Raw genomic sequence first — 21,986 nt, 5'->3', positions numbered from 1 at the left:
CTTTGTAACCCAACTAACGATCGTGATTTTGGTGGAAAGTTGCGACAATGGATCAAGTTTTCGAAACTGAATTTGTACACTCTGGTATGATTTTGTCGCAAAATAGGTCTCCAGGGAGAATACCTTCTGCTGATTGGTCCAAGACATTTTTGGGGCAACTATAGCTGCAAACGATCATCCAAAGGTTCACCTTTCATGTCCTGCAACAGAAAGGATATTTGTTAAAAAATGGATTTTTTATCGAATAAAATATGGGTACGGATCTTTTTGGGTCACCCTGTACAATATATTGAGTAAAGTCTAGCCAATGCCTTACGAGAATGTCGGCCACGATTTTTATTATTTTACCATATTACCAACTAGCTGTCCCTTTGTCCCACCTGTGAATGTAGATATATATATATATATATATATATATATATATATATATATATATATATATATATATATATATATATATATATATGTATATATATGTTTTTAACTACGTAATACTTGCGAATATACAACATTCTTCGCTGTCCCATTGTCTGTGTATATAAATAGATTGTCAGGTTTACCGACTCTTGAACATGGAACATATAATTGTCCATGGAAAAAACAATCCGTATTCAGATCTATACTTCATTATTCTAATGATTGCCCTTGAGCTTTGTTTAAGTGATGGCTAATCGAACATTCCCTGTGTCCCGGTCGTCATTTATATATCCCCCCTGTGCCCCCCGCTAGATAGATAGATGTATATATGTTTTTAACTACGTAAAACTTGCGAATATACAATATTCTTCGCTGTCCCATTGTCTGTGCATATAAATAGATTGTCAGGTTTACCGACTCTTGAACATGCAACATATAATTGTCCATGGGAAAAACAATCCGTATTCATATCTATACCTCATTATTCTAGTGATTGCCCTTGAGCTTTGTTGATGGTGATTGCTAATCGAACATTCCCTGTGTCCCGGTCGTCATTTATATATCCCCCCTGTGCCCCCCGGCGTCCCCGTTGTAGTTGTGTCCCTGTATCCCGGTCGTCATTTATATTCCCTGTGTCCCGGTCGTTATTTGTGTCCCGGTGTTCCAGTCTGTAATTTCTCTTTGAGTGTCCTGGTCCTCATTTATATTCCCGGTGTCCCGGTCGTCATTTGTGTCCCGGTGTCCCGGTCTGTAATTTCGTCAGTCGACAAACATGACGCCAGTCAACAGACAAACAACTTATTTTTATATATATAGATTCTACATAATATATTACCATATACAAAATATTGAGTAAAGTTTAGCCAATGCCTTACGAGAATCTCGGCCACGATTTTTATTATTTTACCATATTACCAAGTCTCTTCAGAGAACTATTACTTACGTATCATACCTACTGTAGGCACGTACAGAGGATATTATAACTGTTATTTTATTTCTTAGTTTATATGATGGGTAAGCAGAGTGGTCTCTGTGGTATTAGATACAACAAGTTTTTTCAACTGAGAAAAAGAAGACATGTGAAAACTTGATTACAAACCGAAATTAATCAGTTTCAGAGGGGGCCAATCCTTTCCTCAACCCTTACTGTCTACGTTAAAGTCTTGAAATTGTTTACAAATACGTACTTCTCGTTTAAATGTGTTTGACTGCTCTTGTATTAGAAATTGTGACAAAAAAACAACGAAACATAAGATTAAAGACTTAGATTAGAACACTAATAATAAAAATAATTTTAGCATAACCTGCTTTAAGTTTATCTAAATACTTTTTTAAAAGTTTGAGTTATTCACACTTATATTTCAAAATATTTAATTTAACTGTCTAACTCAGTCATTTTGCTTAAATGTTTTAAACTCAAAAAATTTTGAGTCGTTCATTCTTCTTCTATTCTATTTTAGTCTTTATTATAATTAAAGCAAAGTTATTATTAAATTTTGTTTATTGCCTCATTTTCAGCTTCCATCGGTTAGGTCTTTGGCTCCTGAGTCTACACTATTTAGGAGAGGCATTAGTTCACGTTGAAAGACTCCTGAGCTACTCTGAAAAAGAGGTTTGGGCCAACAAAGGTAATTACCAACTTATTTGTTCAAATATTCTGAAATTAAAGATAAAACTGCAAAAGTGCTATATCATAATAAGGCTTGTGTAGTTAGAAATAAGGGTGTTGGATTCGTAGTTGAAATTATAACTTGGCATGTTTAGATTTTTTTTTTTTTTTATTTAAGAGGATTCGTTACTTTAATTATCATTTTGTGAGTCTCAACATCGGCTGACTGTCTCATATGCAAGGGGTCCATTAGCGAATTCTCCTAGGGGACTGCTTATTATTAAAACTGTTGAGAATTTGACTAAGAAATTTGATTAAAAAGGCAATGGAATTGTGTCGGCAAAGTTTTCAATCGGGTTGCACCATTGAAAATTTGAAGAGTTGTCAAATTGATCAAATGAGATTTCTTTTGGGTTGATTTTTGGCATTTTCCTAGTGGGTTTATTTGAATGTTATTAGGGACAAATAGGCCACACAAACTAAAAAACTTTGTAATGGACTAGATATGCTGATTCTTTATCGTATCCAATCCCTATATTGCATCTTCTATATTGTGTCCAATCCCTATATTGTATCTTCTATATTGTATCCAATCCCTATATTGTATCTATATTGTATCCAATCCCTATATTGTATCTTTTATTTTGTATCTATATTGTATCCAATCCCTATATTATATCTTTTATTTTGTATCTATATTGTATCCAATCCCTATATTATATCTTCTATATTGTATCCAATCTCTATATTGCATCTTCTATATTGTATCCAATCCCTATATTGTACAAACTCATATGTATACATACAATACAAGCTTGACGGACAGCAGACACACAGAGAACTGCTTATACAGACTAAAGTTTCAGGTAGTTTTTCAACAACCTCTTTAAGCCATTCGATACTTTCAAAATCAGTTTGTGAGTTTCAGTGCCAAGTAATCTCCACTTTTGCAGTCGAAAATGCAGTCGAATGTGCATTTTAGGGGCTAAATTTCAGGTTGTATCACGATATACACTGTAATTTCTTAAAATTTTGAGCTATCTTTTGTCTTAAAACGAAAATACTAACAAATAATTAATTTATCATTAATTCGTATTGAGTTCTGGAACTCAGCCTAAGTAGAGAATACATAAAAAAACACTTTTCAATTTAAATGTAGAACTATAATGGTAATATTAATCGGTTATGCAAATTTTTTAAGATGAAAACTTATTTTAATTAAATATCAATATGCAAAAACCGTCATATCAAACGGACCTTCCCCGTGGAAAATTTATGCAGTTATTCTTTTATGGCTGAACTCAATATTTTAATTATGTGCTATATATATATATATATATATATATATATATATATATATATATATATATATATATTAAAAAAGAGCAATAAGTGAAGTACTGGAAAAAAATTTTTTGATAGGTAATATTTAAAGACAAAATATAATTTCGAGCGGGTTTTTTGTCTCAAAATGAGCCCAACCATAGAAAACATGATAGTTTATTTTAAAAAAATACTGTGACTAAAAGGTTCTTTCTATTGGAACTAAAATATAGCACTAGGCACTTTCCATAGCACTAAAATATTATTAATAATTATTGACTATTTGTAGCTGCCTTTAGCCTAGGTAGTTCAGGGGGAGGCATACTACTAAAAAGCAGCTCCAAATTTTTACTCATCTCACTCCTAAGGGCACATTGTTTCATGTTACCCGCTCCCTCCCTCTGAGGGATAAATATACTGCCTCCTTTATATATTTTACTAATGTACTATCTTTTTTTCGGCGATTGAGTAAACTGTTGTAAAATGCTAGTGTTCGCTGTTTTTACTGCAAAATATAATACGAATGTATAAAGGGGGCATATTTTTGTACTGCAAAATATAATAGGAAAATATAAAGGGGGCATTTTTTTGTACTGCAAAATATAATAGGAATATATAAAGGGGGCATATATTTTTACTGCAAATATAACAGGAATATATAAAGGGGGCATATTTTTGTACTGCAAAATATAATAGGAATATATAAAGGGGGCATATTTTTGTACTGCAAATATAACAGGAATATATAAAGGGGGCATATTTTTGTACTGCAAAATATGATAGGAATATATAAAGGGGCATATTTTTATGCTGCAAAATTGGAATATTTAAAGGGATATATTTTGTACTGCAAATATATAAAGGGGGCATATTTTTGTTCTGCAAAATATAATAGGAATATATAAAGAGGGCATATTTTTATACTGCAAAATATAATAGGAATATATAAAGGGGGCATATATTTTTATTGCAAATATAACAGGAATATATAAAGGGGACATATTTTTGCATCAAGGATGGAGAGGGGTGGGATTAAAGTGAAGCAACATACCTTTAAGGATGAGATGAGTAAGTATTTATGACTGTTTTAACATAGTTACCTGCTTTTTTTTAGGTTTCTTTCAAGCTTGCCCCTGAAATGTACCTTTGCCTTAGCCTAATATGGCACATAATAACAGATTTAGACCCTAAAATGTCTATAACGGATAAAGGGGCTAACTGCTGACACTATTGCCGGTTTTGCATTGTAGTTAGTAAGATTGCTTTATTTGTTCCATCAGAACGAAAATAATTAATTATGAGTACTTAAAATAATTGTAATCAGTCCACTCTAATTAAATTTCGAGAAAGGGTGAGCTCTGATGAAAAACGTTAATTTCTTTCGTTGGTTTTGGGGTGTATTTTGGAACCTCGACTGCGCGATGATACGTAATAAGGGTGAATTTGTCCTGAAAACGGTAGTTTTTTCTATTTCAAATCTTTCTGTGTTGAATGGATAGTGTGAGGCTTCGGCCACACAGTGATAAACTTTTTAGTTCACTCTTACGAAATTTAGAGTAAGGTTAATTCAGATTGAAGGGGCTGTTTTTGTGCTTTGAATCTTTAGTCTTTGGGTGGAATGGGTTGTTTGAAAGCTTTCGAACATATTAGTTGACGAGACCGTTTTCATTCTGCTTTGGCAAGTTTTAGCGACTTAAGACAGTTATACCAGACAGTTTTTTTTATCTCTTTTGTATTGCCTTATTTCTGTTTCGACGTCTTTTAATTTTGACCTTAGAGACCTATGATAAAAGAGTCTCTCTGTAGTAAAGAGATCTCTCTGTATGATAAAGAGTCTCTCTGTAGTAAAGAGATCTCTCTGTATGATAAAGAGTCTCTCTTAAAGCTCTGACTCCTAAATAGCAATGTGATGTGTATCCTCCTTTATGCTAGTGAACCTGGTAATTAAATATACAACTGGAAAAATGTGTCAAATCTTTTGAGAACATATGCCTTAAAAAGACCCTGAACATATTGTGGGAGGAATAAGGTCACCAACATAGAGGTCCGTCGGTGAACTGTCTATCTATTAGTTAGTGACCTGATGCATAGGAGATGGACAAAGGTCACGTCCTTTGTCTGCCACAGGATGGACTCCTAAAAATATTATATAATAGCGTCCTGAAGGGGAGACGCATAAGAAGTCGATAATACGACTGGGACCTGAGAAGGGTGGAGCTGTTTCTTCAACCGCAGTTGAAGGACAATACGACGGCGATACGACCTGGACCTGAGAAGGGCGGAGCTGTTTCTTCAACCACAGTTGAAGGACAGTTTGACGGCGATACGACCTGGACCTGAGAAGGGTGGAGCTGTTTCCTCAACCACCGTGGGAAGATGTCACGGCTGCAGCTCAGTTCCGAGACGGCTTCGCAGACGGCCCATGCGTCATTCCTGGCTCTGGGGGATATAAGGTCTTTCTTTTTTTTGGCTTCTATTAATGCACTTCTGCAACTTCAGAGAGTTCTGCCAGGCAGTTTTTTTTTTTTCTTTTGTATTGGCTTCTTTTTGTCGTTAGTTCTTTGTATAACGACTTTAGAAAGGTATAACAAACAGCTATACGACTCGAACCTGTAATAAATTAAGCAACCATTTATATATATTTATTTATATTGCCATGGAAAATCTGCAATTGTATTTTTTAATGCAGTGTAATATGCATTCAAATTGATTATACTCAATTAATAAAATGGTATATGCTCAATTGGTAATTGTTTTACGCCTTCATGGTTAATAATATTGATATGATAATTGCGGTAACAATGGCTAATAAAATGTTTTACCTTGTATCAGATACACAATGAAATTTTTTTTGACCCAAAACTGTTTATTTCGGCCATTGGCCATAATGTAGGGCTTAAAATACTAATATGTACTGGGTAAATAATAATATGAATAATATGAAGTGTAATAACAATATGCAATAATATGTACTGTTTTTTCTTTTCTTTTTTTTTAGTTTGCGTTTGGCCTAGTATATGTAGTATAGCCTAAGATAATGATATCACTGGGTAAACAACTTTAGTTAAACTTCTCGTATTGTCTGTTTGCACATGGCTTTAAATTATAAAATGGCCTTTAAATAGTTATGATTAATGAAGAAAAACCTTAAGTTGAACTTACTCTTATTTTCTGTTTTCTAAGAGAAAACTTATAAAATTGATCAAAATTTTTATTATTATTTTTTTTTTAGTATTTTCGGTTATGCCTGGAGTTTATACTCTTATTAGATTGGCCATATCTGCTATTGCATCTTACACATTTGTATATGGACTGCCACAAGAAACAGAAGGATTGGAAATGACATCTGGAAATTACAATATATTTGTAAGTTTGTCCTTATGTTTAAGCATGTTGGTTACTTATAGATAGAGTTTCCTTGTTTCCATTTTACCGAAAGTTTTAGTGTGTGAATTTGAATGTTGATAACTTCCTAATAGAATTTCTTTATCGCCAATTTGGAATTTGCCAATTTACCCAAAGTTTAGTCTGTAAGTTTGAATGTTTATAACTTACTAATATAATTTTTTATAGCCAAATTTCTAGTTTGTAAGTTTGAATGTTAATAACTTACTAGTAGAATTTCTTATGGCAGAATTGTAATTTTTCCCAGTTTAGCCAAAATTTTAGTGTGTAAGTTTGAATGTTTATAACTAACTAATGTAATTTCTCCATGGTTAATCTAGAACTTTGGCCAATTTAGTCGGAGTTTTAGTGTGTAAGTTTAAATATTCACAACTTACTAACAGAATTTCTTTATGGCCAATTTGGATTTTTCCATATTTATACTTTGGAAGTTTTAATGTTTATAACTTACTGATAGAATTTCTTGTTGCTATTTTGTAATTTTTCCCAATTTAGCCAAAACTTTAGTGTGTAAGTTTGAATGTTAGTAATTAACTAATGTAATTTCTTCATGGTTAATCTAGAAGTTTGGCCGATTTAGTCGAAGTTTTATTGTGTAAGTTTAAATATTTACAACTTACTAACAGAATTTCCTTATGACCAGTTCCAAATTTTGCCAATTTTGTCAAAGTTACAATGCGTGGATTCTAATGTTGGTAACTTACTAAACTTACTAATAGAATTTCTTATGGCCAATTTGGATTTTTTCCGATTTAGCCAAATTTCTAGTTTGTAAGTTTGAAGGTTTATAATTTACTAATAGCATTTTCTCATGACCAATTTGAATTTTTGCCGATTTAGCCAAATTTCTAGTTTATCAGTTTAAATGTTTATAACTTATTAATGTAATCTTCTTATGGCCAATTTGGATTTTCTCCGATTCAGCGAAATTTCTATTTTTTAAGTTTGAATGTTAGTATCTTAATAACAGAATTTCTTTATGGTCAATTAGGATTTTTGCCGATTTATCCAAATTTATAGTTTGTAAGTTTGAATGTTTATAACTAACTAATGGAATTTAATTTTGTTAATTTCGAATTTTGGCTGATTTAGCCGAAGCTTTAGTATGTAACCTTAAATGTTTATAACCTACTAACAGAATTTCTTTATGGCCAATTTGGATTTTTGCCGATTTATCCAAATTTATAATTTGCAAGTTTGAATGTTTATAATTAACTAATGGAATTTAATTTTGTTAATTTTGGATTTTGGCTGATTTAGCCGAAGCTTTAGTGTGTAACTTTAAATGTTTATAACCTACTAACAGAATTTCTTTATGGCCAATTTGGATTTCTGCCGATTTATCCAAATTTATAATTTGCAAGTTTGAATGTTTATAATTAACTAATGGAATTTAATTTTGTTAATTTCGAATTTTGGCTGATTTAGCCGAAGCTTTAGTGTGTAACTTTAAATGTTTATAACCTACTCACAGAATTTCCTTATGGCCAATTTGGATTTTGGCTAAATTTTGTTGAAGTTTAAGTGTGTTAATTTGAATGTTGATAGCACACTAATAGAATCTTGCTATTGCTAATTTGGAATTTTTGTCGATTTTCTAAGTTTTAGTATGTAAGTTTGAATGTTTAGAACTTACCTTTATGTGATGGGTACCAATGAGATTAAATACTTTCAAAAGCAATTTGGCTAGGAAACTATTACTCAGTAATGTAGATGGAAGAAAAAAGGGAACAAACATGGTTAATATACTACCCCTTCCCCCTCCCCTAAGAGCATAAAAATTGTAAAGTCATAAGAATGAAGCACTTTGCTACAAAGTGTGTTATTTCTTTTGCTTAAGAAAAGTACGGGACAAAACCTCTCGAAATAGTTTCGCCAATCGGAAGGGGGTTCGCCATTGCACCCCCTAGATTTCTTAAATATCTTTTATATATCTAACATTTAAGAAAATTGAAAAGACCCCCTCCTATATTTGAAAAATACTTCTTTTATATTTTTTTCCGCTCCCAAAGAGAGCGGATCCGCTCTCTTTGGGGGAGTTGGGGGGGGGGGGGTAATTCTGAAAAATTAGAAAAATGAGGTATTTTTAACTTACGAAGGAGCGATCGGATCTTAATGAAATTTGATTTTTGGAAGGATATCGTGTCTTAGAGCTCTTATTTTAAACCCCGACCGGATATGGTGACATTGGGGGGAGTTGGATCGGGTGGAGGGATCGGGATGAAACTTTGTGGTAAAATAATCATAAGTCCTAGATACTTGATTGAAATAACCGGAACGGATCCGCTCTCTTTGGGGGGTGGGGGGAGGAGAGTTAATTCTGAAAATTAAAAAAAATTAGGTATTTGTAACTTACGAAGGAGCGATCGGATCTTAATGAAATTTGATGTTTAGAAGGATATCGTGTCTCAGAGCTCTGGTTTTAAATCCCGACTGGATCCGGTGAAGGGGTAGTTGGGGGGAGCCTAAAATTTTGGAAAACGCTTAGATTGGAGGGATCGGGATGAAACTTGGTGGGAAAAATAAGCACAAGTCCTAGATACGGGTTTGACATAACCGGAACGGATCTGCTCTCTTTGGGTTGTTGGGGGGAGTGTTAATTCTAAAAAATTAGAAAAAATGAGGCATTTTGACTTACGAAAGAGTGATCGTATCTTAATGAAATTTCATATTTAGAAGGACTTCGAAACTTAGATCTCTTATTTTAAATCCCGACCGGATCCAGTGTCATTAGGGAGGGGGGACCGGAAATCTTGGAAAACGCTTAAAGCGGAGAGATCAGGATGAAACTTTGTGGAAAGAATAAGCACAAGTCCAAGATAGGTGACTGAAATAACCGGACCTGATCCGCTCTCTTTGGTGGAATTGGGGGTGGGGGGGAGCAATTCGGAAAAATTAGAAAAATGAGGTATTTGTAACTTATGAACGGGTGATCAGATCTTAATGGAATTTGATATCTAGAAGGATCTTTTTCTTTAGAACTCTCATTTTGAATCTCAACCAGATCCGGTTACATTGAAGACAGTTGGAGGCGGAAACCGGGATTCTGGGAAAACGTGAAAATCGAGGTATCTTACGAATGGGTGAATTCTTAATGAAACTTGATATATAGAAGAATCTTGCGTCTCAGATGCCCGCTTTTTTTCAATTCGAATCGGATCCGGAGACACAGAGGGTTGGAGGGGAGAAATAGAAATCTTGGAAAACGCTTAGAGTGGAGAAATTGGGATGAAACTTCGTGGGGAGAATAAAAAAAAGTTATAGATACGAAATTCACATAATTGGTACGGATCTCTTTGAGGAGCTGGGGGTTGGCTTTGAGGAGCTGGGGGTTGTTAATTTGGAAAAATCAGAAAAACTGAGGTATTTTTAACTTAATAACGTGTAACCGGATCTTAATGGAATTTGATATATAGAAGGAAATCATTTCTCAGCTCTTATTCCAAATCCCGACCAGATCTGTTGACATTGGGGGGAGTTGGAGGGAGAAACCGGAAATCTTGGGAAACGCTTATAAATGTCGTAGATATGTGATTGATGTAACCGGACTGGATACGCTCTCTTTGGGGGAGTTAGGTGGTGGGGTTCAGTGCTTGGGCGAGTTTGGTGCTTCTGGACGTGCTAGGACGATGAAAATTGGTAGGCGTGTCAGGGAGCTTCACAAATTGACTTGATTAAGCCGTTTTCCCGACCATTGATTTCGACCATCCGGGGGGGGGGGGCTGAGGGTAGAGGAAACATTAGAAAAAATTAGGTATTTATAACTTACGAGTGGGTGATCGGATCTTAATGAATTTTAATATTTAGAAGGACGTCGTGAATCGGAGCTCTTATTTTAAATCCCGACCGGCATTAAGCCTCTGATTTTCCTTTTAAAGCAATCTATTGATTCTTAGAATTTTGTTAAAGCTCATACCATATGAGCTCTTGGCTAATCCAACCTCGTCACAAGTGCCATAGGAGCTCTCAGCTCTTGTTTAATAAAAAAAGAGATCCTTGCCCTGACTGCATTTTGTAAGTCGTCGTCACTGCTTGGAACCAAATAAAAAACAACCGATTGTAAATACTAAAGAGCATCGTCCCGGGTGTCGAAGATCCTGTTTGCGCCCCCCAGATTTCTTAAATATCATTTGTAGATCTAACATTTAAGAAAATTGAATAGACCCCCTCCTATATTTGAGAAACACCTCTTTATATATTTTTTTTTAATAAAAAAAGATCCTTGCCCTGACTGCATTTTGTAAATCGTCGTCACTGCTTGGACCCAAATTAAAAAAAAAAATAAACCGATTTTAAATACTAAAGAGCATCGACCCAGGTGCCGAAGACCCTGTTTTAGCGAAAACCGATTTGTTCTCTAATCATTTTTTTTTTTATGGTCAACCAAAATTGCACGACTTGGCATTTAGACGTTAGACTTAATAGCCCTTTTGTTTATAGGTGATACGCATGAGCATGTTAGCTGGTATTGTTTTTCTACAAGTGTATCTTCTTGTTCAATTGTTCAAATACAGAGCGAGTAGACTACCAGAGGAGGAATCCATCTCGGCAACAAAGGCGAAAAAGCTTGAAAGGAAGCAAAGAAAGCCAGTGGAAAGCAAGAAATCAAAAAAAGAAAGTGAGTGGTGATTCTCATATGTTACTTATTTTATATTATTTTATTTATCGAATTCTTTAATGGTTTGTCTGGTAGTGCTGAGTTAGAAATCGTAACTATTATTTGAATTCATCTTAGTAGTAAAAGTTTGTTTTGAAACTAAACTTTTACGGTTAAAAAAAAAAAAGAACCGGAATCCCTGATAAGTCTCCCTTTTCCCGTTTTATTTCTCCAGTACTGATAGGGCACTAGAACATCGTAGAGATCTGTTTAAGGTAATTTGGAAGCTATTATTTACATTTACATGCTTTTTACAGTTTGTCGTAACAACACCATCTTAATATGCCTTAGTCCCAGGTTTTGAAAGCGAAATGACACTTAACCGAATGACGAACGTATAGGACTAGTAACAGTAGATGACAGTACTTTCAGACCTACGAAAATGTCCTTATCCCCATTGGACGTCTTGGCTGAAGAGCCATGAAACTAAAATCATCATTGCCAATTCGGACAGTAGAGTTTACTGCGCATTCTTTACGTGTCTTTTACCTATCTTATTTATCTGGTTCCATTGCAACTAATCCCTCGTGTAACTGAACCACGTCTATATGAACCCATATAACTGAGCCCTCGTGCCTCTGACCACAGGTGCATCTGAACCTCAGAGCAAGTTAACCCTTGTGCAAATGAACCGCCGTAAAACTCAACCCCTTTCAACTCGTTTGCTAATCAACTCCCGTAGCAACTGAACCCTCATAGAACTCAATTTTTGTTTAACTGAACACTCATGCAACTCAACCCACGTGCAACTGAACTCTCGTTTAAATTAACCCCCGTGCAGCAGAACACCCGTTTACAGAGAAACTTGCCGTTAATGCTGAGTTAGGAATTATAGCTATTATTTACATTCATCTTAGCAGTAGAAGTTTGTTTTTGGAAACAAACTTTTGGAATTTAAAAAAAAAGAGCTGGAATCCGTGATAAGTCTCCCTTTTTCCGTTTTATTTCTCCAGTACTGAAAGGCACTAGAACATCGTAGAGATTTGTTTAACGTAATTTCAAAGCTAATAATTACATATACACGCTTTTTACAGTTTGTCGTAACAACGCCATCCTAATATGTCCTGCGGCGCCAAATTGCCGTGTAAAGGCATATCTGAAGTGTAAGGGCTTAAAACATCACTGAAATCTTCTCTAGAAAACCCTGAAAATGCTGTTTGTTGAATACTCCCCTTCGCAGTTTTGAAAACACTGCCAAGTGAAAAAAGAAATTATCAACTTCAAAGCTGATTGGTCATTGATAGATTGTCATTGTCATTGTCAATTCATTGTCATTTGAACGCTAAAGTTAATTGTGAAACAAATTCTCTGGAAACGTACTTAATATCCTGATGGGTCTTCTTTTTCTTTCTTTTTTTCTTCAGTTAATTACAAAACAGTTACTTTTTCTTCAAATTACGAAACAAATTCTTTGTATAAGTGCTTAACACCCGAACGGGTCTTCTTTTTCTTTCGTTTATTCTTTATTTTTTTTTTCCTGTGGTCACTGGAAGATCGTAGGGGTGCTGAAATGGGTTCATCAGAGGTTTTCGGAATTAGGTTTTTATCCCACAAACGTGGGTTTCATTTCCTGGTTGACCTAATGTGGAATGACCCAAATAAAATGCTTTTACGTGAAACTGCTTCAAATGCTTCAAAATAAAACTGATAGAGCTTTCAAAAGAGTCAAAGTTTTTACTAACCCCCTAGCAAATCATTACCCAAGCACTAATTAAAAAGCTCATAGTTAATAAAACAAACATATCAAAAAACACTTTTTAGGGCCACGATCACCGCAATAACCCCAGTCCTGAAAGTTTTAATTCTGAAAAGCTCTGGGGTTGCCCAAATGGGTAATAAAAGTTAGAAACTGTGCACGACGCGAGAAGCAGATATGGAGCTTCTACTCTGAGCTAATCAGTGCTAGTCTAAACTTATTCTTTGGCCACGGATCAAGTTGAGTCAAACAGGGCTTGGATTAAACGCGGATTGAGCTATATGAGGTTTTCGAGGGGGTTCAGTAAATGGGGTTGGGTTACATGTGGGTTAAGTTGCACGGGGGCTCAGTTGCACAAGGGTTGAGCTATACGAGGGTGTAGTTGAGCGGGGGTTCCGTTCCACCTGGGGTAAGACGCACATGGATTCAGTTGCACTGGGCTCAGTTACACGCACACCTATTCTTCCATCAATCTTTATTTTGCCTGTTTTATCTTGTTTTATTATTTAATTTTGTTATATATACAAAATATAGAAGTTGTCTGTCTGTCTGTCGAGTGACGTCATTATATGACGTCTGAATTATTTCATCATATACCAATTCAAAAACGAATGTATTCAAGCCGAAGTAGCTGAGATGGTAAAGCGTTATGTTCCAGGTTCCAAGTCCGAGATGTTCTAGGTTCGAACCTTGGCTTTAGCATTAATACAAAAGAAGAAAAAAAAAACTAAAAAAGGTAAAAACTACCAAAAAAAAACTAAAAAGAAAATACTAAAAAAAGCTAAAAAAATAAAAGAAAATAAAAAAGGTAAAAAACGAAAAACTAAAAAAGAAAAAAAAACTAAAAAAAAATAAAAAAAGGTAAAAACTATAAAAAAAAAAATAAATAAAAACTAATGAAAAAACTAAAAAGACTAAAAACTGAAAAAGAAAAAGAAAAAAAAACTAAAAAAAGGAAAAAACTGAAAAAATGACGACCGGGACACTCAAAGAGAAATTACAGACTGGGACACTGGGACACAAATAACGACCGGGAGATATAAATGACGACCGAGACACTCAGAGATAAATTACAGACCGGGACACAAATGACGACCGGGACACAGGGAATATAAATGACGACCGGGACGTTCAAAGAGAAATTACAGACTGGGGCACTGGGACACAAATGACGACCGGGATACAGGGAATATAAATGACGACCGGGACACAGGGACACAACTACAAGGGGGATGCCGGGGGCACAGGGGGATATATAAATGACGACGGGGACAAAGGGAATGAGGGAATGTTCGATTAGCAATCATCATCGACAAAGCTCAAGGGCAATCATTAGAATAATCAGGTATAGATCTGAATACGGATTGTTTTTCCCATGGACAATTTTATGTTGCATGTTCAAGAGTCGGTAAACCTGACAATCTATTTATATTCACAGACAATGGGATATCGAAGAATGTTGTATATTCGCAAGTTTTACGTAGTTAAAAACATATCTATCATGAAAAGAGAAATCACCAATGCAACAGCACAATATATATATATATATATATATATATATATATATATATATATATATATATATATATATATATATATATATATATATATATATATATATATATATATATATATCATGAAAAGAGAAATCACCAATGCAACAGCACAAACACATAAAAAAAAGAGACAGAAGGAGAAAAGGAAGACTGTTTTCCTAAATTAGTGATTAATATAGACCAGCACTTGAATGAGGCTTTAACCCTACTCATCCATACAATCACATAGGTCAAACAGCATAGCCAAACACAATCAACCATAAAGAATATTCCATGGACAGGCAACCATAAAAACATATCTATATATATAAAAATAAATTGTCTGTGTGTGTGTGTCGAGTGACGTCATGTTTGTGTGTCGACTGACGTCATGTTTGTCAACTGATGAAATTACATACCGGGACACCGGGACACAAATGACGACTGGGACACAGGGAATATAAATGACGACCGGGAACCTCAAAGAGAAATTACAGACTGGGGCACCCGGACACAAATCACGACCGGGACACAGGGAATATAAATGACGACCGGGACACAACTACAACGGGGACGCCGGGGGCACAGGCGGGATATATAAATGACGACCGGGACACAGGGATTGTTCGAATAGAAATTACAGACCGGGACAGCGGGACACAAATGACGACCAGGACACAACTACAAGGGGGATGCCGGGGGCACAGGGGGATATATAAATGACGACGGGGACACAGGGAATGTTCGATTAGCGATCACCATCAACAAAGCTCAAGGGCAATCATTAGAATAATCGGGTATAGATCTGAATACGGATTGTTTTTCCCATGGACAATTTTATGTTGCATGTTCAAGAGTCGGTGAACCTGACAATCTATTTATATGCACAGACAATGGGACATCGAAGAATGGTGTATATTCGCAAGTCTTACGTAGTTAAAAACATATATATATATATATATATATATATATATATATATATATATATATATATATATATATATATATATATATATATATGTGTGTGTGTTTGTGTGTGTGTATGATGAAAAAAGAAATCACCAATGCAACCGCACAAACACATAAAAAAAGGCAGAAGGAGAAAAGGAAGACTGTTTTCCTACATTAGTAATTAATATAGATCAGTACTTGAATGAGGTCTTAACCCTACTCATCCATATAATCATATTGGTCAAACAGCATAGCCATACACAATCAACCATAAAGAATAATCCATGGACAGGCAGTTGTGTCGTAAGTAAGTAAAAATTGTCAATTACCAAATGTGAAAAGAAAGACAAATAAAGCAGAGGCAACAACCCACCTCAAGGGCTCATCAGGAAGATATATATATATATATATATATATATATATATATATATATATATATATATATATATATATATATAGAGCGGATTTTTTTTAAAAATAGCCACATGGTAAAGATGAATTCTATAATTGTTTATTTCATTAATTTTTTATTTTTTTTGCAATGAGTTAATATTTGTGATTTGGTAAATTTTATCATATTTAGTTTACCTATTGTTGCTAAAAAGAGGGATCTATTAACAGGATAAGCTTGTTTTGGTGTTACTTGGTTGTTTTACATTTGCTGTTTTTTTTTCATAGGCATGTATTTTGGGGGTGATACCTGACACGGGGATGTCATGGATATTCTGTGGTAGCCACAACACTTGGCTGGGTAGAGAATTTAAAGTGGCGAAACCCTATAGGCCAGTGTATTCTCCTGATGGGCCCTTGTGTTGGGTTGTTGCCTCTGAATTATTTGTCTTTGGTAAATGACGACTTATACTTATTGACGACATGACTGCCTGTCCATGGATTATTCTTTATGGTTGATTGTGTTTGGCTATGCTGTTTGACCTATGTGATTGTATGGATGAGTAGGGTTAAGGCCTCATTCAAGTGCTGGTCTATATTAATCACTAATTTAGGAAAACAGTCTCCCTTTTCTCCTTCTGTCTCTTTTTTTTTATGTGTTTGTGCTGTTGCATTGGTGATTTCTCTTTTCATGATATATATATATATATATATATATATATATATATATATATATATATATATATATATATATATATATATATATATATATATATATATATATATATATATATATATATATATATATATTGCGAATAATGTTAGGCATAATTACCCATAATACACTTCTTAGGATTAGCAGTCTCTATTATTACAGTATGGAAGGATTGAACTTCTGAATTCCGATATCTTAACAACGATTTATTCTGAGCGAATTCTTGGAAAGTATGGTTTACCGAAAGAATAGCCAATTTTATAAAAAATTATTACTAAGTTATCAGGATTAATTTCAGACAACCTTAACTTAATGGACGGAGGTGTGGCTGAGGAAACAGAGGAGTATACACCTTCCGACGCCAGTGAGTATTCCCTCGCTTCACATAGCTAGTTTTTTTGCTGTAAAATGACCCCCGCATTATGGAGCAGAACTTCACATTCCTAGATTTCAATACATGGCTCACATTATATTTTTCTATGAAAATCCAACTTGCTTTTTTTATTCAGCTCTTACTTAGCAGGCACATACTGATGATGCAAATGTTTAGTTTAGTTCGAAAGAGCAACAGCAAAAATTAATTTCAGTTATTTTTTTAAATAATTTACTAATTTCTTTCATTTATTAACTGCACCCGCTACTTTATTTTAATAAAGAAAAAATTCAAGTTATGAAGTGATTATAACCGTTAGATTATTTATTTGAAATGTTGTGGCGCAAAAATTTCTGTATGTTTATTAACCTGATTCACCCACGTCAACCGTTTGGTTTTGGGTGATTCATATTAATTTTGTAACTAAATTGTTGTTAAAGTTAAACAAATATATCAATGTATATACATCAATCTTACAATGAAATTATGAATTGTCTAGAAATGATGAAATTATTACCAAAAGTACAGCCTCGTTTTCGCTCGGCATTTAATGGTAAAACGCCAAATGAATCAGCCAATTAAAAACCCATTCTCCTATCATGTGTTGAAGAAATTTTTTTCAGGTTTTGAAAATCTGAAACATTTACGTTAATGCCTTTATAAGCCGTTTTTAGGAGCCATGCACGATGTACCAATTGATTTAAAAAAAAAATCGATACGAATGTCATTCGAAAGATCTATCATTCAAAAGCTTTTTAAATCACATTTTGACTCTGCTCTTGCGTTTCTTCTTCTTTGCTAAAATAAACACACCTGAAAAAATAATTTTTGGTTTTTTAATGGATTTTAATTATTTAGGTAAAAAATCTGGTGACGAGGACCTAAGTGACCTCCCAGAAGCTGACCAGGATCAACAGAAAGCCAGAATCCGTCCAGGAAAAGTGAAACCATAGAGAGTTATTAGTTTCATTATCTCTCTAACACTGATTTTCAATAGCCCCTTTTTCTTTTTTTTTTGTAAAATAGAGAGTGCTGTAAAAGTCGTTATCAACAATGAGGAATCAAAGAAATTAAGATTTAAAACTTATTAAAACAAAATTCGGTACAAATACTGCATCTTATTAAACAAATTTCATGTTTAACTAAATGCCGAATTAAAACGTTAACTACGATTTGAATACGTATTTGCACTATACATTAAATATGAACAGTATGAATAAAAAAAAAATACAAATTAAAGCAAAAATTCGGTTTATGCTGCTTTCTCACTTTCCAGGAGGATGCGTGTTGAAAAATAGTTCTTAATCCATGATATGCACAAAAATAGATTCTGTAGCCGGAAATCACTTTTTCCACTTTTTTAAATATGTGAATTTCCTATGCCTGTTCGTATCGTATCAGATTAACGACGCTTCTTGACTACTAAGTTCCCTGCGTCGGCCCTGCAGTGCATTGCTGCAGCATGATTCGATCTCTGGCTCCCGTATTACCAAGCTAAGGTCAAACCCACTGCGCCACCACAGGCTGCTCTTTAGAATTTTAAATTTTCTTCCCTACAACGCCATCTGTTTATTCACTAGAGTGATGATAAAGATCATTAGATGTTGACAATATAGCGCTGCCAAGGGTATACTAAGTAAAGCTGCCTATTTAGTATTGAAAATAGATAGTATTGCTCGTTGAACATTTATAAAATAGAAGGCATTTAGAAGGCATTAAAAAAAAAAAATTGTAAAACGGGTATAAATGTATTTTTCGCCTACAAAACATGTTGAATGAAATCTTTCTTAAAATGTTTCCTTCTGGAGAGTGGAAATTTGGCATTATTTTTCCTTTTTTAACACACAAAAGGGTGTACTTTAAGCCACATCTTAGAAATTGCTAAATTAGCCATTATGATAATATTATATTGGCGTGAACAATCACATTCCAAGTGAACTTCATTAAAATTTTAAAGATTAAAAATTGAGTTATGTGAACGAAATTATCGAGATTTTCGTAGTAAAGTTTCATTCATGTGGCTCAATTATTATATCATTACGAAGGGAGGGAATAAACGGAATATATTGAGTTGGCGACACCAGATTGGTGATTCCAAGTTTTCGTTCACCTGGCTTCTTTTATATACCATTGCTAAGGGTATGCACTGAAAAGCTTGTGTCGGGGATCCCAAAATTTCATTCCCTTGGCTTCATACAAAGGGTATACACTGAAAATCTTGAGTCGGCGATTCCAGAGTTTCATTCTCACTTGTCTCCATTTATGTACCATTACAAAGGGTATGTACTGAAAATTATGAGTTCTTCATCCCAAAGTTTCATTTACCGGACTTCAATTATATATCATTATGAAGGGTATAACATTAAAATTTTGAAAGTTAACAAATTTTCCTATATTCACTGTCATCTAATTTTTAATTGTCCCTAAGTTCTTATTGTTCTAATTTGAATACATATCGGCAACCCCAAAAAACTACCGATGTACAATTCGTATTCAACTATGAACTTTAGTTATAATTATCTGTCGTTATCTTCAGTTTAAAATTTTGAAAGGTAACAAATTTTCCTATATTCACTGTCATCTAATTTTTAATTTTCCCTAAGTTCTTATTGTTCTAATTTGAATACATATCGGCAACCCCAAAAAAAAAACCGAGGTAGAATTCATATTCGACTATGAACTTTAGTTATAATTATATGTCGTTATCTTCAGTTATCCCTCAAAATGAAAGCTTTCTCAGCAGTCCTAGGAAAATTCATCCCGTCTGTCTCCGAGATCACCGACAAATTTGGGTGGACGATGAGGACGTATTTAACCCGCCTCCTTCTAAATATTATTTTTTGTCGAGTTTTCCCCCCCCCCCCATAACAAATACGCGCTCGTACCTGGATTGAGCACTTTTGTTTTCAGAAGGGCTTGGCAGATGTCATGTTTTTATTAAAAGCGTGTTAACTGAAAAAAATATATTTAGTTTGGTTGTTTTGTAAAATTTTCATTTCAAATACCTTTGCTTGTGACTTGGTTATGAGTTGTTTAGAAAGTTTTCTTAGTGTTTGGTACTTTTTTCAGCTTTCTAATCTTCTCTTATTTCATTTTTTTCTTATTTTTTCTTATTTCGAGACACTCACCTTTTCTGCATATTTCAGTGTGCTAACATTTTTCTTTCCTTGATAGTATGAAATTCATTCAAGCCGAATAGAATTTAACATAATTCCAAATAATAAATTTTAAGAATTATGTTGTCTCTCTTCAAAGCAGTTTTGTAAATTGTTAAAAATAAACAGAATTCCAAAAATTGCTCCTGTTCAAGACAATTTTTGTTATTCTAAATGTTGTTTCTTTTTTTTTCTTAATTTATCTAAGAATAAAAAGAATTCTAAAAATTGTTCATCTTCAAAGCAGTTTTTGTTATTTTTATCCGAAAATATTTAATTTTTGTTTAAGTTTTTTTTTGTCTCATATTTATTAAATTAGTTCTGTTATGTCATTTATGTGTGAACAGGCTTGAGTAGTTAGAAAAAAGTTTAAATAATGTATTTATTTCTGTTTCTTCTTTGTACTGTTGTTCAAGACCTGCATAATTACTTTTTATTTATTCATTTTTTTAGTTTTTTATTCTTTTTTTATTAATTCATTTTTTAGTTTTATTGTAATTTTAGCTTTGTTCTTGTTAATAAGATGTTAAATTCGCGCAAAAATGCACAAAAAAGTTATCAAAGGGAAATCTAGAATAAAAAAGTATGTTGTTAGAAATGGAATGGGTTCAGAATTGACATTCCAGAAAAATGGAATTGGAGATGAACGGAAGTTTAGAAATGGAAAATTTTTTGATGAGCTGCTTATTTTAGTTGTGCAATAGTAACAGTATTTATTTGTCTTTTTTTTATTTCTGATGTTTCTGTTGGTGGTAACAAGACTGAGTTAAGGACATACGTTTTAATATGGGATTGGTATATTTTTTTAATTAAACTTTCTTGTTCATATTTGAATTTGATATTGTATTTTTTGCATACCGTTCATAGCCATAACTGAGTGGATATATTGGTTTACCCACTTCCCTAGTGGCTTCGATTGAAGAAAGGAGGCCTATTTCCCCTATATTTTCACCCCCTCCTCCCACCCTCCCTCCTTAGATTTTGAAAATTGTTGAAAAATTGTTTTTTTTGTGTGTTTTTGTTGAAAAGAATGAAAAACAACAAATTTGCCAATTCCCTACAAGATTTTTATGAATTGACGCCACCGCCCCTACCCCTAGTGAATATTTTTCTTGGCACACTAATTGCACTAGTATATCAAAGACGCTCATAAGTAGGCTATGAATCGCTTCTTAATAGGCTGAATGTAAAGGAGTTATTTCCTTTTTCTGACTCTTAATCTGTTAAAAGCTGGGATTGAAATATGGATAAAAAATATTTCGTTTTATAATACATTTTTTAATTTCATTGAGAAAACTAAAATCGCCCCCCCCCCCCCTAGATATTGAAAATACACACACCCTAAATATTTTTGATTAACGCCACTACTCCTTTCGTGAATAAGTTCTGAGTACACAAATTGCACCAGTATTTGGCCTGAGACAGACTCGGCGTTTTTGCCGAGCGTTTCCTAGAGGTATAGTGTATAGGATAGTATTGCGACGGACACATTAAATAGCAGCTAAGACCACACCTCTCTATCATAAACAGCCAATAACAAGTAGAACAATAGCATTTTTTTTCAAAAATGTCAAACTTCGTCAGAGTCCTGGCTGAAATTTGTTGAAGTTACGATGCTATGGCTGTTTTTTTTTTTTTTTTTTTTTTTTTTTTTTTTTTTTTTTTTTTTTTTTTTTTTTTTTTTTTTTTTTTTAGTTTAGTTTAGTTTTAGTTTTAAGGTTATATTTTAATTAAATTTCTCTTTTATATTTTCATTTGTG

The 21,986-nt window shown here is 33.8% G+C and overlaps 1 protein-coding gene across 4 annotated transcripts in view; it reads left to right on the top strand.

The window, feature by feature from the left end:
* The window catches only part of LOC136035183 (translocating chain-associated membrane protein 1-like 1), a 52,033-nt gene extending 30,973 nt beyond the window's left edge, over positions 1-21,060 (top strand). For 3 of the 4 annotated variants that reach the window (XM_065716756.1, XM_065716754.1, XM_065716755.1), the window contains exons 6-9: positions 1,936-2,045; positions 6,582-6,715; positions 11,195-11,372; positions 17,930-21,060. In XM_065716756.1, coding sequence (XP_065572828.1) covers positions 1,936-2,045; positions 6,582-6,715; positions 11,195-11,372; positions 17,930-18,024 — 517 coding nt within the window. In that variant the 3' untranslated portion in view covers positions 18,025-21,060. The remainder of the gene's footprint in view (positions 1-1,935; positions 2,046-6,581; positions 6,716-11,194; positions 11,373-17,929) is intronic. The other variant, XR_010619357.1, reaches the window with a different exon arrangement.
* The last annotated feature ends 926 nt before the right edge of the window (positions 21,061-21,986 follow it).

Source organism: Artemia franciscana, chromosome 14 (assembly GCF_032884065.1).
Source record: "Artemia franciscana chromosome 14, ASM3288406v1, whole genome shotgun sequence".
Taxonomy (NCBI): domain Eukaryota; kingdom Metazoa; phylum Arthropoda; class Branchiopoda; order Anostraca; family Artemiidae; genus Artemia; species Artemia franciscana.
The sequence above is the reverse complement of the archived record's forward strand: the minus strand, read 5'-3'. Positions and strand labels throughout refer to the sequence as shown.